The sequence below is a fragment of the Herpailurus yagouaroundi genome, unplaced genomic scaffold (genome assembly GCF_014898765.1).
Source record: "Herpailurus yagouaroundi ecotype Mexico unplaced genomic scaffold, PumYag 164, whole genome shotgun sequence".
Classification (NCBI taxonomy): Eukaryota; Metazoa; Chordata; class Mammalia; order Carnivora; family Felidae; genus Herpailurus; species Herpailurus yagouaroundi.
In genome coordinates this window covers 38,634,964-38,660,806 of record NW_024412405.1, presented here as the reverse complement: position 1 = coordinate 38,660,806, position 25,843 = coordinate 38,634,964, and the positions used below count along the sequence as shown (strand labels likewise).

Sequence of the window (25,843 nt, the reverse complement as noted above, 5' to 3'; positions counted from 1 at the left end):
CGAGATCATGACCTGGCTGAAGTCGGACGCTTAACCGACTGCGCCACCCAGGCGCCCCTGGTTGTACATTTCTAAAAGCACTCTTTTTAGGAAATGATCAGCCCCATCTCAACTCTACCCTACATACAAAGGACAGACTGAGTTTCCCCTCAAGCAAAGATAGATGTATCATGTATCATGTATCATCTGATGAACTATAATCGATACCTTTACCTTTTATTCCTCTTTAAAAACTTACTATTAAAGATCTTTAAGTACAAGCATAGTCCTAACTGAAAATGACAGTGAAAGAAAAATCTAAAAGAGACTTGTAAAAAGAAATTAGTTTCATAGTATGTGATTCATTACCTCATCAGAAAATATAAATATTTTACATTAGTTCATGAGGTGCAAATTATGATAATAGAGTGAAACTTTATTTACACATAAAAATCAGAATTTTTTTCACTTGAACAAAAGCATATTATTGATTTCATTTGTTGAAGAACCGTGCTTTGCAAACTGCAAAGGGCACTGTACCCAAAATGTTTCTGGCTTTCCTTTCTGCTGACATCACATCAGAAGCTCTTTTAGGACTATTCTAATAATGTAAGAATATTACTTGTTCCAGAAGGGAATTCTATAGATTAAGTGATTGAAATAATTAAACACTTGGGGACTACTTACAAGTTACCATGAAAATATCTTTTGTATGTGTATTTATAGGATATTTTGTAACATTAGTTCCTTCTCGATGCTTTGTTAGTTCTACTGTTGTTACAGCATCAGCTCAACAAACAGCAATGCCATAAACATTTGTATCTGCTGACAATAAAGAAGACCTAATACATTTTTAATCCTAGATTCTGCATGTATGTGTGTGTGTGTGTGTTTGTGTGTGTATTTGATTTTATACAGCTATGCACTGTATCTTTGTGTTTTAGAAATAGCTCAGTATGAGAAATAAAAATAAAATTAAAATATGCAAATGAAATCATCTTTAAAATGAATAGAATACTTCTCAAGTAGAGGAATATTATAATTATATTCAACATCATCAACATCAAGAAAGCAGAAGGATATGTTTCTTAAAATAGAATGTTCTTCAGTTTGGATATAAAAACCTAAAATGGAAACATATCTGAAGAATATCTGAATAGAAGAAATGGACGGTATCTAAAATGGACCCTGAAGAGGCTTATAATTTTCATTTGGTACTCTGCAATAATGCTTAATTAGTCTTTGAAACTGTCATAAATGCACATTTAATTGTGGTTATTTTATGAACCCTAACAATTACAAACTTCTGTGTAGTCAAACTGCAATCACATGAGTGAATAATTATGTGTTATAATGCTACTATTTATTATACATCTCTATCAGTTTATCCAGTGTCATATGAATATCCTGTTCACACATGACACTGAACACAAAAGTCAGTTTTTTAAAACTTCCACTGAAATCAGCTTCGGGTCTTAGCTAGTGGACTTGGTTGTACCAACGACTGTGATTTAGGACACAAATAAATACCTGTAAAGAGTTGTGAGCCTAATTTAGGCACAGAGGAAGTAAAGAGAAGCAAAAACTAAAATAGGAAGTTCATGTCTGTGCAAGCTTCTACCTGCTTCCAGATTACTTGTGATCATCCATCTTCGGTGGCAGTTGTCATCGAAGCCACTCAATGTATCCAACCTTCATTTCTTATCAATTTACAAAGAAATGCTGAAAGTCAAAGTTTGCTAATTTTCAACCTGACAATTGTATATTAACTTAAACTCACTACTCAGACCATGTATTACTCAGATACTGAAAAGGAGTAACATGAAGTAATGAATAACATTTTTAAAAAGATAACTTTCAACACACATTTTAGTACTAATATATCACATAATAATCCAGGGGATAATATGGGTGAAGGGAAGTTTGTTTTGATGACTTAGAAAAGCAAAGCAATTTAAAATTAAATTCCAAAAAAATTGAATTAAAAAATTAAATTAAATTCCTTGGATTCCCCCAAAGAAAACTCTAATTAATGGGTTATTAGAAGAGTTATCAGTAATGATAAAAAAAAGAGCATGCTTCTAACTAGAAACCATGATAAATGTCAGGTATTTCAAACCCATGAACAGAAACCGCATAAATAAGGTTGGTTCTTTTTGTCTGGAATTGCTCTAATGGTTCTGAAGCACAAGTGAATGATGTATAGGATTTTTGAGGACCAGACGGAAAGGGCAGCCATTCTCACACTGACTTGGCAGGGCTCTATGCTGCAGTGCTGAGACTTCTATCTTCCAAGGATATTGATTGAACATGGTAGCCTTTGATCAGCCCTATTGCCACACTTCTGCACCTAGCATAAACATCGGGAAATGCTGTAAGCCATGATGGTAGCACTGGGCAGAAAGTGAGAGAGTGACGTGAACAGGGAAACGAAAACAAAACAAAACAAAAACAAAAACTGAGGAACAAAATGTTCATGGCGTTCTGTACTCTCATCTATATTTTAAGTTTACAATATCCATTTGTCTAAAGTAATCCATGTTTTGAAGTGTTCTACACATCAGAAATCTAATTTGATTTAATGAATAAAATTCAATTGCTGTGTGGTCATTAGCGTATTAGATAGAGCATCTAATTTCTAGTTAGACAGTACTGGCTTAAATCTCCGTTCTAGCATGGTCTTTCTATCGTTCTTTAGGAAATTATTGAACATCCCTGAGTCATTTTTAGAATGGAGATTATGCATAGGTAGCAGGGGTTCTGAAAGGATTATAGTAACTAAGCATGCTTCACCCTAGAACAATGCTTGATATGTACTATATACACTTAACTTGTATTATCTCCAGCACCAGCAGTGGGAAGCTTTGCTACCAGACACAATGGCAGAAGTTAGAGTTACCTGACTTTCTCTTTTTCTTTCTCACTCACCCAATATGTGTGTGAGTGTACATATATAGGTCTCTATAGAATGCCAGTCTTTATTCTTGGTTTCTTTTCTGGCCTCTTCCTCACGGCAGTCAGGCAACTAGTCTTTAAATTTAATCTCGGCTTTTACTTGCTTAAGAATGTTTTCAATGATATACCATTATACTCGATATAAAAACCCAAATCCTTAACAAATTGTCAATAACCTTGGAAAATCGGCTCTGCCTAAAACTCCAGCCTCATCATCCACCTCTCTTCCTTTCTGCCTGACTATTCAATCACATTTGAATTTTCCGAAACAGAATAAGCTCCTTCCCACCTCAGGTCATTGGCACATCATGAATGTTCTTTAGCCAACATTTCACCTGATGAATTCTGCCTCATCCTTTACAACTCCATATAAGGCATCACTCGTTTAACAAGGCTTTGTCTCTTTCACTCTCCCATAGCATCTTACCACTATCCTTTGTAGCAGTTACCAAATGTATGCATGATGCAAATATATATGCATGTATATAAATGTCATTTATAGGAATAATTTATTTGCACTCAGTATCTTCATTTTTATTCTAAGGGCAAACTATGTCTATTTTAGCTACCATTGTATGCCCAATGTGACCTATAGTCTGGGTACAAAATATTCAATAGTCACTCTGTCACTATTCAATCAACAATAAATGCTATGCACTTAAGGTATATAAGTTTAATAAAAATGCTAACAAGAAGCTACCACAGTAATGGAAGAGAAGAAAACACAGTAACAAAATCAAAAATATAAAGCCAGAAACTAATGACTACACTAAAGGATATAAAACAGTGTGAGGGTGTGGAGGGTTTTGAAGGCAGTGCCACATTATATAAAATATTCAGAGATGAGAACTCTGTGGAAGTGACATTTGAGCAGACATCTGAATGAGGCAGAGGAGAAAAGGATATAAATACTTGGTAGAACCGTGTTTCTGGCAGAGGGAAGCAAGAGCAAACACAAAGGTCATCAGGTGAAAGGTCCTTAGGTGAGATGCTTGATGTAGTCAAAAGGCAGTACGAAGACCAGTGTGGTTGAAAGTGTATGAACAGGGAAAATATGGTAAGAAATGGGACTGCAAAGAAAATTAGAGGAAAACTATGTGTGTTCTTGAATGACTGAATTCATGAGTGGGGAAAGTCACAATCCTAAAAGAATATCCAAAGGGAATATGTTAGTATATTACCATTTACTAGATACTTCATCAAGACAAAATAAATTTCAACACATAATGCTTATTCTGTCATAAAGGATTTTGCAGTACAGTTGTGAAGACCAGTCACAAAGACAAAAAAGGTCATTGATTGCATAAGGAAATTTATGATGATGTCACATAATCCTAAATAAGGGAACCCTAAGATTTCAAAGGAGAGAAAGAATGCCATGGAAAGGTTTTTTAAAAAGATTTTTTGTTTATTTTTGAGAGGGAGAGACAGAAAGAAAGCATGAGCAAAAGTGAGGCAGAGACGAAGGGAGAAAAGAACCCCAAGCAAGCTCTATGCTGCCAGCACAGGGCCCAATGTGGGGCTCAAACTCACGAATCATGAGATCAAGACCTGAGTTGAAACTAAGAATCAGACACTTAACCGACTGAGCCACTCACGCTCCCACCATGAAAAGTTTTAAGATGTTTCTTAGGCATGAATGAACTTAAACTGGAAACTGAGGGTTATTTAGAATTATATTCCAGAGATTTCAGGCCAGAGACATTATCATGAGTGAAGTACAAGTGAAGGGAATTCACAGCACATGTTTAGGAGGAGGGAGGTCAGGTCTGCTTATTTCTGAGGAAAAATGCCCAGGTAATGGTTTAGAAGTTAGGTAAGGAGGACTACGCATATCAAAACTGTGTGAATCTGCTATTTTGAGGTAAATAAATGTTGGATGAGGAAAACATGCCAATCTATTCAATGTAAGAAACATTGTGGACAGTGAATTGATAGTGCTGTGCAAGTGAAGGTCAGAGAATTCATGTTAATGGTCTCAACCTTCAGTTCTATGTGAATTGTCTTCAAAAGCACTCAGCAAAGGCACTCCATTTCTCAAGAACCTCCAGAAGGCTCCCATCAACTGACTCAGTCTACAGTTGTGAAGCAAATCTCTTTCAAAGGCTTGCTAAGAAGTTATTTCAAGTCTCCATTTGTCCAACCTTTCTGCTTTTAACTGCTTGTGAAGTTGTACCTTCCACCTCTTATCTCCCATAGCTTACACGGATGCCCGTTATTGACAAACTCTAACCCAGAACCAAAAGGAGAGAGTATTTCAGAGAAATGGAGTTTCAGGAGTCCCCTGAAAAGGCAAGATGACCTTGGAGGGAAGTGGCGGTGATGATTAGTGGAAATAGACAAACCAGCAGAGAAAGAAAGGTCAGATGACTGAAGTAGACCTTTGGACTTTCATCTTTGCACAAAGCAAATTAATCTTAGTATTATCCTTTCATATATACATTTAATTTGAACAGAAGATTACACCACTAAGATGGAATACAATGAGGAACATTTACACAACACTATTAGACACAAACCTATTTTGTCAAATATGTGAAAATAGCTATTTTCATGCCCTACTGTAATTCAGCTATACGCACCAAATTTTTTTCAATATCTCTTCATATGACATGAGTATAGAATCATGCTAGTCTTGATATTCTCATCTGTTTCTATTTGTCACTCTAACGATTTTAAACTATGATTTTCAAAATTAAGCACAACTCTCATAATGAACTCTAATAGTTAGAGGGGGCATATTTCCTTCAATTATTTTGTTGCTGTCTGGATATTCATGCAGCCAAAGTTTAAATTAATGTTTTAGAATTAGTTTCACACTTCTGCCTAATATGGAACTTGCAATCAAAATTTTCCAGTAGCTTGCACATGAACTAATGCCAAGCTGGGTCACCTTCCTGAATAGATTTTGGAATTATCCACACAAAATCAATAGTTGAAGCCAAATACAGAGGTGAAATTTCCAAAGGAAAGTTACCAAATGATATAAATGGCAAAAGCATATAACCAGCACGGTAAGATCTGGATGTTCAAGGTCAAGTTGATATCTAAAACTTTCAGCAAGGAAATAGAAACTTATGGAAAAATGTTACTTATAAAATAAACAAATAAATAATAGATCCAATAAAGAATTTAGTCCCAGATGTACTAGAAAAAGTAGTATGATTTGCTATTAAAGCAACTAAAAAAAGATAACATAATGGGCTTGTTCTTAAAGCACAGATTGAATATTGGATGAAGACATATGCAAGATTGAACAAGGATCAGAAGTAAAGATGTGGTGAGAAATTATAATACCAGATGTAAAACACTCATTTGAAAGTGTTAGAAATGAGAGAAAACAGTGATGTAGGACCAATAGGTCAGTAATTTTTATTCACTAAAAATAGTAACCCATGAGCATCGAGAATATTGGAGCTTCATGTTCCCAAAACAATTTGAAATCATGTTTGAAATCACGAAATTAAATTTCAACCTACATGACACAATACATAATCCATTCATAGTCTCAAAAATAAATTAAGATAGAGATGTTTTGAATGTTGAGTATATTAACAAAATTTGTATAAATTTCAGGTTTAAATATATTTTACTATAGAATATACATTTTAAACTGTCTAAAGAAAAAATATTGTTAATATTGTGTGATAAATTGTGGAGCAGTCCAAGCAGCTGCAAGAAAAACATCTTTATTACTAAATTAATAATTTCAAACTAGACCAGAAGGGACCATTATCCCTCTGGATATGGACACATATTGTTCTTCGGCTTAGCTATGCCAAGAACTCCTAATTGTAATGAAATGTGCATAATTAAATGACTGCGTTGGACTTTGATATTTTGGTTGATGAACTGTTTGTTTACATTGATTTTATATGGTTCATATAATTTCAATAGTGGTACTATGCCTTGTCATGGAATATTTCAAAGGAAAATTTTGACAATAGAATCACAGAGCATGTATCTCTTTCTTTTTATTTGTATATTTTCATTTAATTTACCACTCAGCTTAAAGGATTAAAGAAGAAAAATAAAATAATATTGAAATTCTGTATAAGAATAACAATCAGAAGACTTTTAAATGGCTGACAGTCATTAGTGATTTGAAAAGATGTTGAATCTTAAAAGAAGAACTTTTTCATAAGTAGCAACTACAAAGCTTAATGAGATTTACCTCATATAAATTCTTTCCTTGAGTTGAAAGGGAAAGTTCTATACTTTACAATTGGCTGTTTCAATAATTACAATCAAATCATTAGTAATGTTAATAATGACAATAACAAAATTGGCTAGCATTTTGTAGAGGGCTTACTATATGCCAGACACTAGAATAAGAACTTTTAGAATGTTCTTTCTAGGGTATGAAATATGATCAGTGTGAATTGTTGTAACTGATTATTCTATTCTAGAATGGAGATAACATAAAAAACATCTCACACCACAAAGTTCACACATTTAAAGTGTACAATTCAAGTGATTTTTGGTATCTCTATAAAGATGTTAAAATACATATATATAGAAAAAAATGAGAAAAATATAAATAGACTTAAATTACTTTATGAGTATTTACTGACTGCTATTCACTCAGTTTAAACCCATCATTAAAATGGTAAAGAGGGGCGCCTGGGTGGCTCAGTCGGTTGAGCGTCCGACTTCAGCTCAGGTCATGATCTCACAGTTTGTGAGTTCGAGCCCTGCATCAGGCCCTGTGCTGACCGCTTGCTCAGAGCCTGGAGCCTGCTTCAGATTCTGTGTCTCCTTCTCTCTCTGCCCCTCCCCCGCTCACGCTTTGTCTCACTCTGTTTCTCAGAAATAAATCAAGTTAAAAAAAATAAATAAAATGGTAAAGAAAGTCAAAGTTCTTAAAAAAATAGATCAGTTCATTTATACATCTAAATATTTTCCCTGGACAAATCATACAGGCAGAGGCATACCAAATATAATGTGCTATGATGAAAATGCATTTGGCAGCTTGGGCTGCTATAACACAATACTATTGCCTGGGTAGCTTAAAGAACAGGAATTTATTTCCCATATTCAGGAGTTGGGAAGTCTAAGATGAAGGTGTAGACTGATTTGAGTTCCTGGTGAGGGCTCTCTTCATGGTTTATAGGTGGTCACCTTCTTACTGTTCCCTCACAAGGTAGAGAGAGAGAAGAGGCAAATTCTCTGGTATCTCTCCTTATAAGGGCACTAATCTCATCATGAGGGACCCACTCTTAGGACTTCATCTAAGCCTAATTACAACCAAAAGTCCCTATCTCCAAGAACCGTCACATCGTGGGTAGGCTTCAACATTGAATTTTGGTTGATACAACTTATTCCATAGTAGAAATGTTGTAAGAAAAAGGCAAAAAAAAAAAGTTGCTTTTTTTTTTCTTTTTTGTGGTACAGACTGGTAGCTCTTCATCAGAAAGAAAAGAAGAAAAAAGGGGCAGCTGTGGAAGTAGGTTTAAAAAGAGATATGACAGGAGTACTAAGAAAGATTAAACAATTTTAAAATCTTAAATAGTCTATAGTTGCTTTATGGTTTCATTTATGATTTATACACAATGTAGAAATAAGTCCATTAAGAACAGACTTTTTTTGCTTTGATATTATAAAATTCTATGTAGTACATTGTGCCCCATAATAGAAATGTGCCCAAGCCTATAGAACTCATTTGAAACATAAAAAAGTCATTCAATGCAATGATAGCAATTGTTTTAACCTCTGATAATACAGCTATGCCTCTATTATGAAAATAGTACATTTCCTTACCATTGTGTAGCTGTGGGCCACCTTCATTAATTCAATGCATCCTTGAGCATCTGCGAAGGCTCGGATCCCCAAACAGTTGGATGGGTGCAACAGCTTCATGAGGAAGTGGCAGCACACTTCTACTACTTGAGGGAGCTGAAGAAGGCACGCTGCAGCAAGAAGGTTTTCAATGGTGTCTTCCTTTAACTCCAAGCAACCTAAACATTAAGTGAACAGAATCACGAAACTGTTTAGAACGATAACTTGCATGTCTCACTTCACGTAACATTCAAAATCTTCTAGTATGTACAAATGCCTTGTCAACTAAAATGTCTGTATCCACTTCAGCAGGAATTATGGTTGTTCCTTTTGTTGTGAATTAAGGAAAAAAAAAAAAGGAGGCACAAGAAAGGTTCACAAAAACACGTCTAGAAGCTTAGGAGGGCAAAGATTTATGAAGTTTCTGACAATACACTTGTGTATATTAGTATGAAGCACCTATGTGGATAATGAATACATGTATATGTACATGTCTTATATATACCTGTGTTGTAGATTGCTAATACTGTTTTTAACTCACTGTACCCATGGTTACAGTTTTCTGTAATTTTTCTTAACGTTTAGTCAGTTCTCTTAACCTCAGAAAATGAGCTCTTGAGTATTTCCTCTTTTTTCTAACTACTGGAATAATTTATTAAAGAATTGGACTTTTTGTGGAATGTTTGTAAAACATTCCTGTGAAGCCTTCTGGGCTTAACTATTTGGGGTTAGGTTTTGTTTGGCAACTCAACACATCTTTAATAGGTTTACTTCCATTCAGATTGTCTATGTGTCACTCAGGATCGAGTGAGTATTTCTAAGTCATACAAACGGCTTATTCCATCTTAGTTTTTGTGGCACTGACTGTTAACTCTTCACTAGAAAGAGCTTCACGCAGGGCGCCTGGGTGGCTCAGTCGGTTGGGCGGCCGACTTCCGCTCAGGTCATGATCTTGTGGTCCATGAGTTCGAGCCCCGCATTGGGCTCTGTGCTGACAGCTCAGAGCCTGGAGCCTGTTTCGGATTCTGTGTCTCCCTCTCTCTGACCGTCCCCCATTCGTGCTCTGTCTCTCTCTATCTCAAAGATAAATAAATGTTAAAATTTTTTTTTAATTAAAAAAAAAAGAAATAGCTTCACGCATTTTCCTGAACACAGGACCAGGCCACATGATAACATCAGGATACATGTCAATGGACTAGGTGTAGAGGGATGTTGATTACTACCACACCAAGGTATTTATGACTTGATTGTGCTCCATCCATGGTCTCTTTCTCTTCTACCAGCAAAGTAAAGATGGCATAAAACCTTGGTGGATGGAGGATGCACATGGTGTAAGGAGCCTGTGTGCCTGAATCTATACCAAAAACTATTAGTTTCAAATAATAACTCAATATTTAAGCTAATAATACTCAATAAACTCAAGTACTCAACTGTATATAATTTTATTGGTTTATTGGTTTTATTGATCCTTGCAGTATAATCTACTCTAAATTTTTAAAATTTTTTTGAGTTTATTTTATTTATTTTGAAAGAGAGAGAGAGCACAAGTTGGGGAGGGCCAGAGAGGAGGAGAGAGAATCCCAAGCAGGCTCTGCACCATCAGAACAGAGCCTGATGTGGGGCTCAAACTCACAAACCATGACATAATGACCTGGGCTGAGATCAAGAGTCAGATGCTTAATTGACTGTGCTACCCAGGTGCCCCCAGTCTACTCTAAATTGCAGTTTTAATTTTATTTTAATTAGTGTATGCCTATAATTATTGGAAATTTTTCATGCCATAGATTGTTTATTTTTGTCATTCTTATTTTGTTAAATTAATCTATATTTTCAGTGGATTGTTTAATCATTTCAGAAAATCAACTTTGGTGGGTCTCGTTAATGCATAATTATAGAGTAATGGTAATGGACGTGAGTTTTTTTAGAATTATTTTTATTAATTTTGCTTAGAGATTTTTGGCTTTGCTAAATATGAAAGTTCTGGAAAAGTATTGCCTATTTTTATTGAAATGGTTTTTCCTCCTTACCTTTGCTTCTACAATTTTCCCTTAGAGACTATTATCAAGGGCTTTGTATTGATCAAATCATTCTCTCCTCCCTATCTGTAGTTTCTTTATATATTCCATTCACTGATCATGTCCCCAATATATTTAATATTTCATTTAAACCTGATATGTAAAACTTTACAAATATTTCATATTTACTTCTAGAAGTTCTCTCCATGAGAATTATTTGTATTAAAATTTATAATATTTTTATATCTACCTTTAAATCCATGGATACTTATTTGGTATATCTAATATCCTCCTTAACCCTAACTTACTAAAAATTTAAATAACTTTTAATTGTAGAAATTCTACAAATGGGAATCACTCATTTCACAGAATTTTTAATTAACTCATAAACATTAATTTTTAATCCTAAGTTTTAAATAATGTCATTCTTTTTCTTTGATTATGGATTTGTTTTATTTCTACTGTTCTGTCTTTATTTATTTTTTTATGTTTATTCATTTTTGAGAGAGAGACAGACACAGGGTGTGAGTGGGGGAGGGTCAGAGAGAGAGGGAGACGCAGAATTTGAAGCAGGCTCCAGGCTCTGAGCTGTCAGCACAGAGCCTGATGGGGGGCTCGAACTCACAAACTGTGAGATCATGACCTGAGCTGAAGTTGGCCGCTTAACTGCTTAACTGACTGAGCCACCCAGGTGCCCCTCTACTGTTCTGTCTTTATGTAACTTTACCACCTTTAGTTTTAATTATAATTACCCAAAAATAAGTATCTGTGTTCTACATTTAATAGCAAAACTTTGAGAATTTTAGATATCTTTCTGAGAAAATATTGTTTTATTTTCCTTTCTGAATGTTCTAAATTTGACTGAGGTTTGAATTATCCAAACAAGTTTTATTTATATGGTTCTTTTACTTTTTGCCTCAGTAAGACCTATATTGCAGCCTCTTATATTTAATGATAGTTATTAGTCCCTATATAAAGGGGATATTTTAATTCATTTGTGCACTTGGAAGACAGGCTACATGAAATTTGAAACTCAAACACAAACTTATATGAAGAAAATAATTGATGAACTTTTTCTTTCTTTTCTTTTCTTTTCTTTTCTTTCTTTCTTTCTTTCTTTCTTTCTTTCTTTCTTTCTTTCTTTTTTTCTTCATTTTCTTTTTCTTTTTGAGAGAGAGAGAGAGAGAGAGTGAATGGGCAGGAGAGAGGGACAGAGAGAGAATCTCAAGCAGACTCCACACTGAGCATGCAGCTGGATCCCATGACCCTGGGATTGTGACCTAAGCCAAAACAAAGAGTGACACTCTCAACTGACTAGGAAATCCAGACACCCTAACTTTCATTATTAATATTCTATCATCTAATTGAAATTTAAGTGTGTATTCTTGCTAGCTAGAATTTATTTTCTAACTTTATGATGCTACAGAAAACTTTTTTTTTTATTTTTCCTTTTTTTTTTCAACTAGGATGTTAGAAAAGTTGTCTACTATCAAAAATTCATCTTTCAAGGACAGAATATTTATTAAGAAAGATCTTTATAAATAGACTGCCTTTTTCTTTTTCCAAACCAAAGTTTTTTATTCTGGATTTTTTTTAACCTATAGTAATTTGTAAGAATAGTACAATAAACACCCATATACTCTTTACCTAGCTTCACCAAATGTTAACATTTTGCCATATTTTTCTGCGTGTGTTTGTGTGTGTGTGTGTGTGTGCGTGTGTGTGTGTATGTGTATTTATGCTATAGCTGCTGAATTACTGGATTATTCAAACCATTATACTTCACCCCTAAATACTTAAGCCTGTGTCTCCAAGAACAAAGATGTTCTCCTACATAACTACAATGTAATTTTTACACATATGAAATTGATAATATTACTAGTATTTACTATGATGCATATTTCCCCAAATATCCAAATAATATGCTTTATAGATTTTAGTTTTAAATTCAGGATCTAATTAGGGCTTGCACATCATATTTATTTGTAATGTCCTTTTAGTCTCCTTTAACTTATATTAGTTTTCCAGCCATTTTGTCACTCATGACATTTATAACAATAGTGAAAATTCCAGACTAGTTGTTATGTAGAATTTCCCCAGTTGTGTTAGTCATAGTATATCACCACGATTAAACCTAGCTGAAATCTTTTTTTTGGCAGGGACATCATATAGGTGATATTGTACCCTTTTCAGTGCCTCTTATAGGGAGGTTCATTACGTATGTCTCATCATGGATGATGTTGTTTCGTACCTTGTTTAAGGCAATGTCTGCTAGATTTCTTCATTTTAAATAAATTTTTTTTCCTTTATAATTAGCAAATAATCCTTTGGGTGAGGGATATCTTTGCCTTCAAACATGACATTTCACCTATAACTTAACATGTTTAATAAAGAGTTTTATGTTTTATTTATGAGTGTTATGGAAAGAATAAGACAGAAAAGGAATCTAAAGCATGCTTCCAAATGTTGCAAGAGATTTGATGAGGAAAGAAAAAAAAAAGCACATAAACTGGAAACAATAAATTGAAAGGAAAAAGGTATGGGAGAAAAATTAAAATACTTTTTATTATATATTAATTTCCAATTGAATTAGCTACCTAAAGTTTAATTTTAATTTTAAAATAGGGACATTATCAATAACAAAATTTAGAAATAGTTATTTTTAAACTTACAAGATTTTAACAAATTTACAAGGTTCCTATTATTTGGATATTATCAACTAGTAGAACATTGAGTATCATAGGTCAATTTGGCAGAGGAGACATTTGTCAATACAGTTCTTTGAGGTGTTTATATTTCACAATATCATTCAATAATAATGTAAAACAAAATATTCATCTGAAGTTGAAGGATTCAGACAAGCTCAAATTATTTTAAGATAATCATGTCAGTGTAGTTATTGATATATATTTTAAGGTTTGTGAATATTGTAGTAAGCACAAGAATAAAGTATTCTACAGGTCATAGACACCTGTACTTTATAGATTTTGAATGATTTATGAAATGTGTACCTTTGCTTGTTAAAATAAAAATATGAAATATAGAGGAGATAACATGAATACATTAAAATATATTATTATTTATAATTGATCATATGCATAACAGCTTTTTATAACATATATATCTTTAAAACATCATCATGATTTAAGAACTGTAGAGGAATTTTACCTAAAATTTTTCATTAAGATTGCCAAGATATGGATATATGTTTCCTAGGATGGATCCTATGAAAATCAGATAAAAGAGATAAATGAAAGTAGCATGGCTTTTATAGATTCCATTTATTATGACCTCAGTACATTTGGAGAATGACTTCCTTTAATTTTATATAATTGTTTTCAACAGCACTTATGAGGAGAAAACTCACACAATAGACCTGACCTAGTATTTTTGAAAAGGCCTGTTTGTTAAGATTTGACCTTGACTGGTGTCTGAAAATGTACATTTCAAAGGGGTTCCTACCATTAACTAATACAAATTGCTCTCTGTACCTAAACTGTCTGTATAAACAATACGGTTTATGCTAAATACTTGCTTTCCTTCTGAGAATCTTGAATTTTGGTGCATGTCAAGCAGAGGCTGCCTATGTGATCAGTCCCCCAAAAAAACCCAGAAGACTGATTCTCTAATAAATCTCTCTGGTTGTAAACAATTCACATGCTTTGTCACAACTCATTGGAGAGGATTAGGCTTGTTGGGTGTAGATGAAGTTGAAGATACACTGTGACTTTTGTCTGGAAAACAGAACATTGTTAACATTTCAATTCACCCCAAATTAAGCTATATGTTTATTATAATCATATTCAAAATCTCAGCAAACTTTTTGTAGAAATGAGAGAACTTATTCTAAAAATTCATATGCAAATGCAATGGCCTGGAATAACCAAAAAAATTTTGAAAAAGAACAAAGTAGGAGAAATAATGCTACCAGATTTTAAGACTTCTTACAAAGCTACAGTAATCAAAACTGATTGGTACTTGTCGAAATATATACAGAACAATGGAAAAGAATAGAATCCAGAATTAGAACCACTCATAAAAAATAACTAGTTTTTGCAAAGCCATAAGACAATTTAATTTAAAAAGTATAGTCTTTGAACAAATGGTGCTGATACAGTCAGATATCCATATGCAAAACTTGTATTTTCACTATAACCCATACAATTTATAAAATGTACTCAAGATGTTAATTCAGTGAAGAAACTTCAGCATTTAGCATTACATTTAGCATTACATGTGACTACTATTTGGAGAGGTTAAGCATGATCTAAGATTGGCATCCTTGTTGGTCAGAACCTGATTCAAGTTTTGGAATACAGACTTAGATGCCCTCCTAGAGGAACACATTTCTGCTCAAATTAAGGGCAGTGAGTATGCGGAGGACTTTCTGATAAGATAGAGCAGGTAAGATAACATGCAAATATGTCCATAAGTCATTCCTTTCTTTATATCTTTGCCCTTTGGTAATACTCTTCTATACTAGCTCTGAGATTGGCCATGGGAAATACCATGGACAAAGGAAAAGTGTAAAACATAAGGCAAGCAAGTCTTTGAAAGGCATTTCATTTGTTGCATTTGAGACCTTTCCACCATCATGTCATTAAGTCTGAGCAAGCCTGTTTCATCAATCTGATGCCCTCTGTTAGGTGGTTATGCTGCTGACAGTCAACTGAGCGCCAATACAGGATTAAGCTTAGTTCCAAAACACTAGAAAAACTTCTCAACCAAGTCCAGCCAAATTGACAAGCCGCAAACTCATAAACTAAATAAACGGTTGTTGTTTTAATACATTGTATTTGAGGGGAAATTTTGGGGTCAAGCAACTGTTATGCATGCAATGCTAACTTAGAAAACACAAAATTAAACATGTTATAGGCTAATGAAAAATAAATTACTCAAAATGGATCATAGTCCTAAATGTAAAAAACTAAAACTATAAATATTCTATAAGATAGAAAATTTGTGTAACCTTAAGTTAAAGGTTTCTTAGATAAAATATCCAAAGCATAATCCATGAGAAAAAAATTGTTAAATTGGACTTCATAAAAATCACTGCAAGGGACAATATTAAAGGAACAAAAAGACGAACCACAGACTGGGAAAAAATGTTTGCAAAATCTTACATCTGATAAAGTACTTGTATCCAGAATACATAAATAACTCTCAAACTTTATAATAAGAAAAAATTAATAGGCAAACGCTCTAAACAGATATTTCATAAAAGAAGATACATGGATAAAAAATGCTCAACATTATTAATGTTCAGGAGAATGGAAGCTAAAAGCCCAATGAAATACCACCCTGCATGCATTAGCAGTACTGCTGGCAGTGAGAAATGGTGTATCTATTTTGGAAAACAGTTTGACAATTTCACCTCTCAAATGACTCAGTCGTTTTACTCCTAAGAATTAACCCAAGAAAAATAAAATAGTTATGTTGATATAGAGACTTGTACATGAACATTTATAGTAGATTTCTTTTGTAATAACCAAACACTGGAAACAACTGAAATGTTCATTAACAAGTGGGAGCAGATGAACAGACTGTATTACAGTACTTTGCTTTATCTGTGGGGGATGTGCTCCAAGACCTCCAGGGGATTCCTGAAACCATGGATAGTACTTAACCTTAAACAGTATTTACTGTTTGTCTTTATACATACATAGCTCTAATAAAATTTAGTGTGTAAATTAGGCACAGTAAAAACAATAACTAATATATAATAGAACAGTTATAATCGTATACTATAATAAAGGATATGTGAATGTGGTCCCTCTCTCTCTTAAAATAATTTATTGGGCTGTACTCACCCTTCTTTTCTTTTCATGATGATGGAAGATGATAAAATGCTTCCGTGATGAGATGAAGGAGGTGAATGATGTAGGCATTGTGACTTAATAGCTTACTATTAAGCCTACAGACCTCTGACAACAAGTCAGGAGGAGGATCATCTGTTTGGGTAACTAAAACTGTTGAAAACAAAACTGCAAACAAGGGGAGACTATTGTATATCTACACTATACAATGGAATACTACTCATAAAAAAGAAAGAACTATAGATATATGCAACATCATAGTTAAGTGGGCTGAGTGCAAAATAATTATGCTGAGTGAAAGAAATCAGACAAAAAATAAGCCCTGTGACTCAACTTAATTAAAATTCTTAAACATCCAAACTATTGTGACATAAATCAGATCATTAGTATAGGATGGGGCGAGTTGGGGCAACAAGATGGATCAGAAAGCATGTGATGGATATATTCATTACCCTGTTTGTGGTAATGGTTCTATGGGTATATACAGAGATCAAAACATCAAATTGTACATCATATATATATGTATGTGTATATATCATGTACATCATATATACATCATATATGTATATACATATATTATTACATATAATTGTACATCATATATATGTGTATGTATATATCATGTATATATATGTGTGTGTATATATATATATATATATATATGCAGTTTCCTGTATGTCAATTATTCATCACTAAAGCTTTTAAAAAGAATAATAAAATGCCAACAAAGATGTTTAGTACCTATGTATTCTGAGGGCTTTAATTCAAACTTTGCTAACAAAATTACAAAGATAGTATATTGTAATTTAGAGAAATTGAGGGTTATGTGTTATTTTTTTTCTTGAAGTTTATAATATAGATAACATTATAGTCATGGCAGCTTCACATATACAATTATCATTTAAAATACTTTATCAACATATTGTTAAAATAATCTCATAAATGTAAACCTAGCATATAAAGTGGTGTGTGTGAATGGGTGTGTGTGTGCATGTTAGTCTCTTTACCTTGCCAGATCGATACTTGAAAAGTGATTCAGAGATATTATGTCAGTGTAATGAGCTAAAGGATATGTAAGACCAAATAGTTCAAATTCAAATATTGAGTCTAGCATTATACTTCATAATAATTTAGATAAAATTTTAGCAGGTATTTCTCCTTCCTTTCCTAGAAAAATAAAGGCAGAGGTGGGGGAGAAGAAAAATGTGAATTTTCACAGGTTGACTATAGATTAATTTTTTCAGGTTACTTATGGTAACTTTGGATGCAAATTTGGAGGATATAAGCATTGTGTGTTTCAAAGAGTTAAAATATTCTATTTTTTCCACTTGGAATATATCCAATGAAAAGACCATTTGTAAAAGCCAGAAGGCACAAATGGAATATTAGTGAGTGTTGAGCTTGAATGCACACAAATTGAGCTACCTCGTGCATGATATTTTTCTTCATAGAAAATATATAAATATATACCAAATGGGAAAGTATACACGTTTTTACTTTAGGTGCCACAGAAAATCAATTTAAAAATATCTGATACTTAAATGAAACTTTGGGTACCTAAGGAGCCTATCACTGTAATAAGAGAAAGCCCTGAGAAATTTTCTTAATAAGGAAATAGTTGTAATCTCTTTTGACAACGGGATAGGAAGGTTGTCTCCAGAAATGATTAACTGAAAGGCTCAACACATCATCAGAAGGTGACCATCTTCTCAAGTATGTTGTTGTTTCCCTCATAGCTGCCATAGTTTCAAGCTTCAGATTGGACAGAAAAACACCCATCAGAAGAGACACTATTCCTTCGTGCATGTTTCTCTTCAATCAGTGAAGAAATCTTTACTAAAAGTTCCCCAGAAGTCTTTCTCCAGGTTGCCTTAATAAAAATTGTATCACATGACCATGCTTACCTCAATAGTTAGCAATATGGTAAAACCCCAATAATTGATTTTGACCCTATATGAACTAGATTGATAGAATTAGAGCCACTCTCCCTTGAGCCAACTTGGGGAATAAGAATGGAATGCCTTTTGAATAGAATACTTCCAAATGTTTACTACATATATCTATAGCTTCACCTCAAGTAAATGTTAAAGTGACTGAGAATTCCAAATATATATCAGTGGACTTAAGCTGGTTTTCTACAAGAATTTATATTTAAATTTACACTGTATTGGAATGAAGATATGTAAAATAAAATGGGGAGGAAAAAGTGAAGATTATAGAAGAATGGAAATTTATGATGCTGTATTTTTAATGGACAAGTGATATCCTATTACCAACTGTGCCTTATAACCATATTTGATCTATAAAATCAGTTACATTAAAAAAGAATTCACTTTACCAGATAGATACAAAAATTGCCTATAAAGTCCATAAAGTAAATTAAATCTATCAAATCAATTTATCTATCCATCTATATCTATCTATCATCTCTATCTTCAGTAGAAAGAGAAGTAATATCATTACCACACTAGAACTGAAACAAAATTAAAAATTAATATTTAATTAATTCATAGAAATTCTTAAAAAGTAAACATTTTTCTTAAAATACTTTCAATTTATAGGAAACTTACAAAAATAGTACAGATTTCTCATATTAAATACCTACCTATTTTACGTTGTTATTAACATTTTACATTAGTATGATACCTATGTTAAATTAATGAACCAATACTGCTATATTATTATTAACTAGTCCATAATTTACTCTTATTTATATTAATTTATTTATTTTTTACCTATTTAATAGCCCTTTCTCTGTTTCAGGATCTCATGCATGATACCATATTTCATTTCGTGTTATGTCTCCTTAGGCTCCTCTTGGCTGTGATAGTTTCTCAGACTTCCTTGTTTTTGATAACTGTTTTGAAGAGTTCTGGTTAAGCTTTTTGTAGAATGTGCCTCAACTGGGATTCATTTAATTATGATTACACTGGGCTATGGATTTGGTCTCATCACATGATATCAAGGGTACATACTGTCAACATGACTTCTCACTATTGATGTTAATTTTGATCACTTAGTAGGCATAGTGGCCACTTTTGGGCAACCAACTGGAGCAATGGAAACCTGAATACAGTAAAAGGGCCCACAGTGACCCCCAGGGCTGAATACAAAGAGGCTCATCAGACAACCTACCTCAAAATATCCATAAGCCTTCGTTGACCAATGGGTTACTTATACCTGGACATATGTACCAAAAAAGGAAAAATCCATGTCTCCATATTTCCTCACCTTCCTCACTTTTCTACAGCCTGTCACCACTGCCTCCTGGCAGACAGTCTCTCCTTTGCTGTCCTGACCCCTTCTCCCTTGCAGTGTGCTTCTACCTCCTTTATTCTGCTTAGGTGATTTTTTTCACCACCCGAACTGCTGGTCTCCATCCAATTGGGTTGCCCAACAATAGAAGTAGTGTTTGTCAGGTTTCTCCACTATAAAATTACCCTTGGATCTCCTTTTCTCTATTGTGCTTTCTGGAAGGAGGTCCTTATGAATGGTCACACTTAAAGAATGGGGAGTTGTGCTCTATTTCCTTGATGGCATATTAATTACATAAATGATGTGGAATTCTACATGAGAGGTTTGTATATTCTTGGTTATTTATTTACTTACTTAATAATCTATATCATCAAATTCCTAAGATTTTTTGAGTGTTTCAAAAAAAAAAGCAGGAGAGTTAAGAGAATGTTGGTTTGTATCATTGTATTATTTTTAATAGGCTTACATATATTTTTAACAGCTACCAAAAGCAATTGATTTTTACTGCACTTTAGACTTCTGCTACCATCAAATTATTTATTCCTTATTCTAATATGATCCAATTACTGGCTCCCTGGTCTCCCTCTCACCTTTCGTCTGGAAGAAAATCTTGGTTTTTCTCTAAAAACTTATAGCAAACCAGTTTTATAAGACAGAATGACAAGCTATGCCTAGAATATTCTATAATCTTAGAGCTTATTAATCAATAAACAATGTCTTTCCTGTATTCTAGTCATAAGAAAAGCACACTTTATGTTTTTTAACTAGTAAATATATCTCAGAGTTTAAGTGCTCACTGTTTGAAAAGTCAGGGAAATCTCTACGCAAGAACCCATGAAAGGGTAGTTTTAATAATAAAGGCTGTCATTTTTTTCTAATTCTAACTACACATCTTTTACTTTATTTTTTTTTTAATTTTTTTAACGTTTATTTATTTTTGAGACAGAGAGAGACAGAGCATGAACGGGGGAGGGTCAGAGAGAGGGAGACACAGAATCCGAAACAGGCTCCAGGCTGTGAGCTGTCAGCACAGAGCCTGACGCGGGGCTCGAACTCACGGACTGCGAGATCATGACCTGAGCTGAAGTCGGCCGCTAAACCGACTGAGCCACCCAGGCGCCCCAACACATCTTTTACTTTAAAAAGTCCAGGGGTGCCTGGGTGGTTCGGTCAGTTAAACATCCACCTTTGGCTCAGGTCATGATCTCAGAGTTCAGGACTTATAGCCCTGCATCCAGCTCTGTTCTGACAGCTCAGAGCCTGGAGCCTGCTTTGGATTCTGTGTCTTCCTCTCTTTCTGCCCCTCCCCTGCTCATGCTCTGTCTCTCTCAAAAATAAACATTAAAAAAAAAGTAATAAATAATTAAATAGTCCAGTGGGTATCGGAACTAAAAAAATTCAGTAGTTCTCATTTACCTAAGTTGTTTTAAATCCAATATTCTCAAATATCTATGATTTGGAAAGAACAAGGAATTATTTACTGAGAAAAATCTTCACTTTTTCTGAACATTACCTTTGACCCACATTCATACACAGGTGTTTAGCTTACTTGATTTTAACCATAGAATATACTCCTTAATTTTTAGTATATCATAGCGTGTAACTCTGTCTTTAATCAACTACATAGATTTTTTTTCTACTTCTAGTACTTGCTGTAGGATTTAATCCAACTGAGGCTGTCACTCAATACTTAAGGAAATTTTGGTTGTGAGAAAAATGAAAAATAAAAAGGATCAACTCATAGTTATACAAGTTATCTAAACTTGTACTGGAAGTAACATAATTTGTCTACTGGTGTATCAAACATACCCCAAATATACTCACTTGGCTCTTCTAAAATTAAATACTTTAGGGTACCTTTAGATGGAACATATAATTTTGAGTTCGGCATCAGTAATACCAATCTCTTTAAATTAAATGTACCCATAATCCAACTGAGTTTGATCCCTGAGTTTTAATATTTTATTGTTTGATACATGAAATTATTAGTAATTTGTGTGTCTGGGCAACATCATTTGAAATTGAATCAGCCAACAGAAGAAATAGCTCCATAATTCATTATTATATCCACTTTTAGCAAATTAGTGAAGATGTCTGAAGTACATCATATAGTGTTTTACAAATATTCAGATATCCAAGGATATGCTCCTCAGACTTCAATATTAGAAACCTGTCTTTATATTGAGTAAAATATTTGTTTTTATTTTATAACATAACTGATTATGCTTCTTTCTTTGCCTTGGTGACTGAGAAGTTAAAACAAACTGGTGTGTAATTTCTATGAATACAACAGAAACTTAAGACTCTTATGGTGCAAATCATACCAAAGGTGGTGTGGATTTGAATTTGGATGCTCTTTTCAGGTCTTTTTTGCTTGAATTTCAATGCCTTACACATCATAGATACTTAGGCATGATATTAAGACTAAAATTAGAGTCTTGTGCCTTCTGTAAATGACTTTTTATATTTGTTCTTCCTTTATTGTTCTACTTCAGTCAGAAAAATAGAGGGGAGATTGAAAGGGATAACTATAAGAAAATATAACTTGTCACTGGACAGATTTTACAGCAACATAGCATAGAAGTACGTGCTCATAGAACTAAGCTCGATTGAAGTTATCTACAAAGTTGCTCCATCTTGGGATGCTGAAAGATTTTATGCACTAAGTTGGATGGTTGTGAGGTGGAAATAAAAAAGGCTGCAGTTTTGACATTTTATTACCTGGCAATCTCCCCAGATTGAGAGTTCTACCTGTGAAGGCAGCCATACACCCACTGCCTCTGTACTCCATGGCTTCTTAGTTGCCAGATGTTTTTGTTTGTTTGTTTGTTTGTTTGTTTGTTTAACAGATAACTTTCTTTGGAACACTATCTTGGCTCTCAAAATACGCCTAATATGTTATCTTAGTCCTTTACTGCTATCATTATAGATCATTTCAGAGCTTTACCACTTTCATTTTCTGACTGTAAGTATTCATATTTTTCTTGAAATTTTCACATATAACAATCCATAATCATAATCAATATTTCTTAGCCTCAAAATAGTTACAAAGTAACTATGGAACTATAGTTACAATAGTAACAAACGATATGTTATCATATGAATGTACAGTTAACTCTCCAATACATATCAAAACACTACCCTATACATTATTGATACCTTATTTCTCTCTCTTATGTATTTTACTTTGAAGTCATTTTAAGCCATTTTGTGACATGGCAAATTCAAATTAAATGCATACAAAAATGAGGTTTGTACTTGAGGTCCTGAATATATTTTCTGTAACTTAACTTGATAAATAAAATAATAATTTGTCAAAAAATGGTTAAATATCCTATTATAGTAAAAATGCCCCTTTATCAGAAATTACAGCATGTAGTCCAAGAAAACACATAAAAATTATTAATGACATATATTTCTAAGTATTGTTTACATTTTGCAGACATGGATGTATCAGAAATGAAAATGTCATATGTTAAACAAAGTAATTTTTATAATTCTCACAAGAGAATTCTGCCATTACTAGTCCATATTTTCTTTATTGATATTTTATTCTGCACTATGCTCTCCCCTCAATGCTTCCTCCCCACTCCCCTAAATATTTCTTCAGAGAAGAAGAAAGATGGGGTGGGAAATAGATATCAGACTTGCATGAATGCCATTTAGTGGAATATTTTCTCTGGTGGAGGAATGTATGTGCTATGATGTGCCTAAGGAAGCTCAAGTGCAGTCTAAAGGAGTCAGAAATCAAGGTATTCCTTTATTATGACGAGCATACCATCCACTTCTGGCTGAAATGTTTCCCCTGTGGGGTAACACCACCCATTATCTGAGGTAGACAAAGCATTTAAAATTAAAGTGCTTAGAGTTCTCATCATAAAATTTCCTGTCTCCAACATGAAGGAAAAATCTCTCCTGAATGAAAGTGGTAAAGCAGACAAAATGGTAATTTCTGGAAGACTTCAGAAGAAGGCAGTGACTGGAGTTGTTTTATTTGCTTGTTTTTGTTTATTGTTTTCAGTTGTTTTTTTTTTTATAACACAATAGTATCTGTGCAAAGAATCAGCTCTATCAAATTTTAAATGCAGAGCATTGAGAAATAGTCAAAACACAACTAAAGTAATATTTGAAAAGATGTGTATTGTTGAGAAACATATGTGAAGTTGGTGCTATATTTTTCCAACTGCATGACAAAACGGAATGCTATGAGAAGGACAGAGATGTGTGTAAAACATCCTGAAAATGTTAAATGTTAAACATGTAGTGTTTCCTATAATTCTTCTTATTTACATAAAAACAACAAAACAAAATTAGACTTAAATTTGCAGTTATGAAATTGTGAATGTCCAAGCTTGAGGATGATATTTTAAATGGTGCTATTATCAATCATAAATTGTTCTCCATTTGTAGCATTAATAAACTTTCCTCAGGTTATTCATGATTTTGTGTAAAATGAAATTAACTGTAAGAAAAAATTTTGTTTGATGGCAGTTCATACTTGGAAAATGGAAGGTGACAATAACATAAATACATATAAGCAGCCTCTCTCTCATATTTATCAGTCAGAAGGTTGAATAACTTTAGATCTAGCATAAAGCACATTGAAATGTCATTGGGAAAACTAGACCATGCTTTCACATCCATGTAATTATGTGGATCTGTCTCTAATAAGATATTTTCATTTTTGTATCTGACAGTAAGATTTGACTGTGTGGGATGGGATAAAATATGCTAAAATGATGAATGCAATATGTGATAAAAACATAATTAAAATATATAAGGCAGCAAAATTACAAGTAGGTGACCTAAAAAAAATGTAGCACTAAAAATGTATATAAAATCGTACATCTGAATTAGAATTCATATTATGATAGTAAGGCATATAATAAATCAGTTAAAAATTAATAAATGTTGACAAAATTATTACTCCCTCCACAGTTCTGTCTTCAGCTTCATTTAAAAAAAAAAAAATTATTTGTTTTTGAGAGAGAGCACAAGGAAGGGAGGGGCAGAGAGAGAAAGAGAGAGAAACATGGAATCCGAAGCAGGTTCCAGGCTCTGAACTGTCAGTGCAGAGCCAAGGAGGGGCTGTGAGATCATGACCTGAGCCAAAATTGGACACTTAACCGACTGACCGACCCAGACACCCTTCCAGCTTCACTTTTTTTTTTTTAAATATTTTTTTTTAATTTTTTTTCAACATTTATTTATTTTTGGGACAGAGAGAGACAGAGCATGAACGGGGGAGGGGCAGAGAGAGAGGGAGACACAGAATCGGAAACAGGCTCCAGGCTCTGAGCTGTCAGCCCAGAGCCCGATGCGGGGCTCGAACTCACGGACCGCGAGATCGTGACCTGGCTGAAGTCGGACGCCTAACCGACTGCGCCACCCAGGCGCCCCCAGCTTCACTTTTTATAATGGATTGTACAAAGGATTTTATGAAACTAATAAAAATACCTTTTATGAATAATCATAATTGAGCACTGACAATATGCTAAGAATTATGCTAACCTCACTTAATTTTATTTAATTACTCTTTAAAACAATCCTCTTACTTAGACATTATTATTTTTCCTTTCTTATAGTTGACTAATATTAAGACTATAAATCTAAGTAATTTGATTTCTCTAGGTATGAAATGGGGGAGCCCAAGGGATATAATAAAAATACTTGTGTAATAAGAAATAAGTACCTGCCAATTAGAATAAATGCCCAACAATTCAAATGACCACTGGGCTACAACATCTCAGTGAGTTCTGGTCGAATATTAGTCTTGGAAGTCCAAAGAAAACCCCACATATTTCTGATGTTAAATTCTACATGATATCGCTCAAATGTAACAGAATCAAGTGTACAGATATTTTGAGATTAGAGTGATGGTTAAATAATCCTGAGAAAATATAGTCAAATATAAGATTAATGCACAAAAAATACACAGCATGTACTCTTCACGCATGCTATAGTGGCATATGATTCATTTTCTGCCTTCCTAGCATCCAAAGCATAATGTAAGATCCAAAGGACATGTAAACAATTTTCCTGTAC

General features: G+C 33.6%; 1 protein-coding gene across 2 annotated transcripts in view; it reads right to left on the bottom strand.

Annotated features, from left to right (window-relative positions):
- The window catches only part of KLHL1 (kelch like family member 1), a 362,363-nt gene that overhangs the window by 189,999 nt on the left and 146,521 nt on the right, over positions 1-25,843 (bottom strand). For both annotated transcript variants that reach the window (XM_040487388.1, XM_040487389.1), the window contains exon 4: positions 8,695-8,891. In XM_040487388.1, coding sequence (XP_040343322.1) covers positions 8,695-8,891 — 197 coding nt within the window. The remainder of the gene's footprint in view (positions 1-8,694; positions 8,892-25,843) is intronic.